The following is a 6000-nucleotide window of genomic DNA, read 5'->3' as shown; positions in this document are numbered from 1 at the left end:
CGCCTCTGGGGGCTCCTCTCCTCCGACATTCCCACTCCTCTGTCCTCCCCGCCCCCCTTCTCCCTGGGGAGCAGAAAGGGTTGCCCTGCGGGATTCCTCGCGGGGCCAGCGCCGCACGCCCACCCCGCGGGGTCCTCAGCCGGTCGGGGGCGCCCAGCGCGAGTTCGCCTGCACCCCGGGGGCCCGCGGGACCACTGCGGAGCCGGAACGGGAGCGGGAGCCGGAGCCGGAGCGCCAGGCTGTAGCTTAACGGTCCCGCGGCCGCGCCCCGCCTGGCGGCGCCGCAACAGCTGCCCGCCCGCCCCCTGCGTCATGACGCCGACGCCCAACGCGGAAGCCGCTCGCGGCGCGCCTGGTCCAGCCGCGGGCTGAGCGCGGAGCCGCGGCGGGCGCGGGATCCGGGCCGGGGCGCGAGCCGAGCGCAGCCTCCGTCTTCTGCCGGGCCAAGCGCGCAAAGCGGGAGGAGCGGGCACGGCGCGCCGGGGCCGCCGCCGGGGGGATGCGGCTGCCTCCCCCGGCCGGCGTGTAGAGAGGGCGGGTCCCCGGCCTCGGGAGCGCGGCGGTGGAGGGGACAGAGGCGGCGGCCATGGCGACCCCCGGCAACCTGGGGTCCTCCGTCTTGGCGAGCAAGACCAAGACCAAGAAGAAGCACTTCGTAGCGCAGAAAGTGAAGCTCTTTCGGGCCAGCGATCCGCTGCTCAGCGTCCTGATGTGGGGGGTAAACCACTCGGTAAGGGCTTGGGCTGCGGCGCGCAGTCCCTTTCCTCCTCCTCTTCCTCCTCGCTCCCCTCCTCCTTCTGCTGCAGCTGCTGCGGGGCGGGGAGCCCGAGCGGGGACCCGGCCCTCCGGCTGCTCGCTCTCCAGGGCTGTCCGCCCGCCGCGGCGCCTCGGTGCCCCCATCCCCGCGCCGCGCGCCCGCCTCTCTGGGTTCCCCGGGCGCCACTTGGACCCCCTTTGGACCCAGAACCGGTTGCGGGACGTAGGGTCCCATCTGCAGTTGAGCCCTGCGGCGGGTACCAGTGTCGTCCCCCGTGCTCCCGTTCGTGCGTCGGCCGGCTGGTCCCCGCAGCCGGGCAACTGGGAAGTTTGTGCAGGGCACGGGTCCTCCTGGGCTGTCAGCCCGGGCGGGGGCTGCTGGGGTCTGAGCCTCGGTGATCGCTCCTTGATGTCGGGGGGCGGCCGGGGCGGTCGGGTCTTCCGCTGGCTTCAGGTGTACCTGTGCGAGGTCGGGAGCGTCCGGAGCCTCCCCGCGGGGGAAGAGGGGTGAGAATACCGGAGACCGGGAGATGTGGGCAGCGGCTTTAGTGCTTAGGTCCTTTTTTTCCTTTAAAGGCGATATTATCGGACGCAGGGAATCTTTTTGGCAAAGAAAAAGCTCGTGTAAATATGGCACTGGGGTTTAGTATCTTCCTCTGCTCCTCTCCCGCATCGCCCTGCCGCTGTGCGGGCTGGAGAGCTGCTTGGCGGGGAGTCTTCCTCTCCACACCTCCTCCCCCACCTCGGGGAGCCAGGCCGAAGTCACCGACTGCGGAGGGGTGGCCTGGGGATGACAGTGGGGGGGGGGGGGGTGGATCTTGGCTGGGCGGAGGGAAAGCCGTCTCGAGTTGGCCGCACCGGTTTTGGGGGTTTGCTTAAAAAGGCTGGAGGGACAATGCTCCGAAAGGTTAGCTTAACACACAGCCAGAGGCGGTGGAAGATGAGCCGCTGCGGGCTATGCGGACTGCGGTTTGAGGGTCTGAAATAGCCTCCTGCTGATCTTACTGCGAGAAACTCCTGCAGTTTTAATCTCCTTAGGATCAGGAAACATGATCGGAGCTGTTGGCCGAGCCATGAAAGTTTAAGTGAGCTTGTGAATTCTGACCATGACCTTACCCACTGCAGTCAGTTAGCATGTGAGCAAAAGTGTAAGCTTGCTCTCCGTACTTTTGATTTCTGTGGATGTCTGTGTGCCCTTTTGAGCGTAATAGAAATGGCAGAAAACCATGCTGTTTTGTTTTGTTTTGTTTTGTTTTTAAGAGCACTCTCAATTTAATGAAGTTGTTTAAAAGGCTTAGAAGCATGCATTCTATTTATAGTTTTCTTGCCGAGGGCAAGCTGGGGAAAACGTGGAACAGTATCAGGATATATTGTGTTTGCATGAAGTGATTGTGCCTAAGAAAGTTGAGAAATGAGTGTCTGATCCACTGAAGTTCATCTTCACTTCCTGATAACTTCTTTAGCGATTGGGAACGTGAGCTTTTCCAACCGCAAATGTGAATGCACCAAGAACTCTCCTCTTAAGGTTTATCGTAGTAAATAAAATGGAATTTTTCCTGTATGATGCATCTACAATTTAGAGTTATGCCTAATTCTATTAAGCTTTTTAAATTATTTTTTGTTAGTTGCTTTTTTTTAAAAAAAAAAATTGCTATTCTGTATTTATTGGTGCTTGTATCTCCTTTGGAGTTCTGGTGTTTGGGTCAGAGAGTGTTTGTGTCTGAGGGTTTAAATGTAGTAAAGGACTGCCAACAATATGCCGCCGAAAAAAGAGTGTGCTTTCTGGGATTTAGTCCGAATTCCATCTTGCTTCACAAAATCTTGCAGTTGTGCATATTTTATTGTAACCACTTATGTTGCTACCTTATATTTATGAATTGCTACATTGGGTTTAGAGTTTCTTGCTAATGGGAAATTTGTAAGCTATCTAAGGCTTACAAAAATGACATATGATTTGTGGATGGTACACTTCGTGTTATTTTCTTTTGCTTTCAGGAAAAGGTAGCAAGTCTTAGTCGTCCAGAGGAGTCAAGTTTTATAGTATGTAACGTAACCATGTTATTTCATTCAGCAACTTTGTAGTAGGCACACAGTACCAGACGCGCAAAAGACGGCTAAGAATGCCACTCAGTTTTTTTGTCTAAATATCTTTATTTTGAGGGCGTAATCGGCATAAGAATGGTCTGTTTCACAGCCTTCTTTTTCAAAATGTCTATTTTCTTTATTATCTCTGAAAAAAAAAGTGAAGTGTATGTAACTATGAAATCCAAGTACCAAGATGTCATGTATTTCTGGTTGATTTCATTTTAGGTGGCAAAGTCTAATACTAGATAAACGTTTTTATATGAACTTGACCAAATATGACCAAAGTGTACAGTATAAAATGAGAATAAACTTCGTCAGCGTTATTAAGAAGGAGCAAGCATAGTGCTGTATATGAATAGAGACATTTGAGAAAGCAGAGCAGGAAAGGAGTGGATAATTCACATCACAGTCTCTCTCCTACATCTCTTTTTTAATTTATTTTTATTTTTTTGAGATGTTATGTTTAAGTAGTCTCTACACCCAACATGGGGCTCGAACTCACAACCCCAAGATCAAGAGTCACGTACTCTACCAGCCAGGCACCTCTAACATTATTCTCCTACATTTATAACGTGGCCAGATGGGGCTCCTGGGTGGCTCAGTCGGTTAAGCGTCCGACTTCAGCTCAGGTCACGATCTCGCGGTCCGTGAGTTCGAGCCCCGCATCGGGCTCTGGGCTGATGGCTCAGAGCCTGGAGCCTGCTTCCGATTCTGTGTCTCCCTCTCTCTCTGCCCCTCCCCCGTTCATGCTCTGTCTCTCTCTGTCTCAAAAATAAATAAAAAATGTTAAAAAAAAAATATATATATATATATATAACGTGGCCAGAATTAATGGGAAAAGATTTGTCATGAATCGAGCAATTTCGTGCTTTTATACTTCATCTGAATTTTTCTTAAGGATGTTTAGAAATAACTAACATTTGGAGTACTAAAAAGAAAAATCATGTTTATTTTTATCATGTAGGCATCTTATAAGAGGTTTGGGAACCTTGTACATACTATGGTAAAATGCTCATTGTACAGGTGTTCTAATTCCTTCTCTAATTCTGCTGACCTTGGGCATATAACTAACTAGTTTTGCATCAATGTTTGCATCTGTGAAGTAAGGTGATTGGACTGGATGATTTCTAAGTATTTTTCTAACTTCAAGATTCAAATGTTTTTACAGTCTACTTGGTTCAGAGCATTATATCAGGATCCATAGACTAGCAATAGTAACAGTACAGAACTAAAGTTGCGTTACCGTTGTAACCTTGAACATGCAGCTGCATTCAGGGAATTTTCAAGGCCGTGACCAGAGGGAAGGATATCTGGGGTGAGTGGAAGAGAGGTGTGAACTCAGAGTTTGTTGGATTGATTGGAGTTGGACTGCATTGCGGTCTGTTAAGTCAAAGTCTATTTGATTGAAATGTAAAAACTTGAAATTAAGGTGGAAATTTCCAAGTCAATTGTGGTGGTAATTCTCAATGACAAGAATAAGCCTGACTTTGTGTGGTGAATTTGATACATTACCGCTTTCTAACTTAAAATACCCAGCAGTGAAGGGATCGGTGCCAATTTTTATTTTAAGTATTTTAAGCAGGGAATATAATTGAATACATAAAGGAAAAGACCACTTCAGAAGGCAGTTTTGTCTTGTTACATTTGGAATTAAACTAAAAATGATCAGGCAGTTAGCTTCTTAAAATTATATTTTAATAGTGCGTGGAACATGTAGAATGATATGAGCCAAGACTTGTTTTAAAGAGAGATACTCTAAAACATTTTTACGAAGAGTGCAATGCGAGCCTTTTGGAAATGAGAATTTAAAAACCTAATTAAGTATCGAAAGGAATTCATCTGTATAGAAGAAACGTAAAGGACATAAACCTTATTTAAAACAAATACAGTATTTAGAAGGAGTCCGTATTAACGCTAAAGTCTTTTTGTTGCAAGCTATAGAAATGTGAATGAGCTTAGCCAGAAACTTTAAAAATTAGGAGGGTTTTGGAGGTCTGTCACAGTGCAAGAAGGGATTGGCCACCAAACCAGGAGAACAGGAATAGGACTGAGTTCAGCCATAACTGGAAGCAGGTGCTTGGGTACTGTTGGGACTTTTCTGTCTGTTTTGGCTTTATTCTTGCTCATAGCTGACTGGTTCCCTCCACAGCACTGGGAACTGATGGTTCCTGAATTTAGCATTTTGTAATTCCCGCCCCCCCCCAAAAGGGACTTTCTGTTTCCGATTCAGTTCTAAAAATCCCATGGAGGGATTCTGACCCGTTTGGCGTCCCCCTGGGCTAAACAGTTAGGAAAAGATGGAAGTTCTTGCCTATTGGGACAGTTCCCATAAGAATGGAGAGGGCCTGGGGGCGCCTGGGTGGCTCAGTCGGTTGAGCGTCCGCCTTCGGCTCTGGTGATGATCTCACTGTCTGTGAGTTCGAGTCCCGCATCCGGTTCCGTGCTGACAGCTCAGAGCCTGGAGCCTGCTTCGGATTCAGATTCTGTGTCTCCCCCTCTCTCTGCCCCTCCCCTGCTCATGCTCTGTCTTTCTCTGTGTCAAAAATAAATTAAAAAAAAAAGAAGAAGAAGAAGAATGGAGAGGGCCTGGACAGGCAGGATCGGGCAGGGATCTGTCCTAGTGGTAGTTTGGGCCAGTATGTAGTTTTCGGGGTTCAGCATCCATAGCTTCTGTTATATTGTCAGCAAGGTCTGGGACTTGAAATAAGTAAATAGTACATTAGAGAAATAGTGGTGTCTTTGGGGTTCGTGGGTTTATATTTGGGCACGGAAAAAAAAAATGAGAGAAGGAAACCAGGTTTCAAAATGAAATGAGTGACTGTGAAATATCGACTGGATAGGATATAATGAGGCGGTTAAATTAAAATAGTGATTAGCTAGACGTTAGCTGAAATGTAGCGAATGGAAGCCAAATAACCATTCATTCAAGAACTAGTCCCACACTGTTTTTATTTCTTCCCTTCCTTCATCAGTACAGTTTTTAAGGTATCTATTTATTTATTTTGAGAGAGAGAGTGAGCCGGGGAGGGGCAGAGAGAGAGCAAGAGAGAGAATCCCAAGCAGGCTCCGCACTGTCAGCACATTGCCCGTTGCCGGGTTTCACATCTCACCAACCGAGAACTGACGCTCCGAGAGGTGGTGACCCGAGCCGAAATCAAG

At 48.7% G+C, this 6000-nt stretch overlaps 1 protein-coding gene across 2 annotated transcripts in view; it reads left to right on the top strand.

Annotated features, from left to right (window-relative positions):
• The first annotated feature begins 332 nt into the window (after positions 1-332).
• Positions 333-6000, top strand: part of PIP4K2A (phosphatidylinositol-5-phosphate 4-kinase type 2 alpha) — a 186814-nt gene continuing 181146 nt past the window's right edge. Inside the window, exon 1 of one of the 2 annotated variants that reach the window (XM_060659177.3) lies at positions 333-730. In XM_060659177.3, the coding sequence (XP_060515160.1) occupies positions 587-730 (144 nt within the window). In that variant the 5' untranslated portion in view covers positions 333-586. The remainder of the gene's footprint in view (positions 731-6000) is intronic. The other variant, XM_060659174.3, reaches the window with a different exon arrangement.

The sequence above is a fragment of the Panthera onca genome, chromosome B4 (genome assembly GCF_046562875.1).
Source record: "Panthera onca isolate mPanOnc1 chromosome B4, mPanOnc1 haplotype 2, whole genome shotgun sequence".
NCBI lineage: Eukaryota > Metazoa > Chordata > Mammalia > Carnivora > Felidae > Panthera > Panthera onca.
Note: the sequence above shows the minus strand (reverse complement) of the source record. Positions and strands in the feature narration are given on the sequence as shown.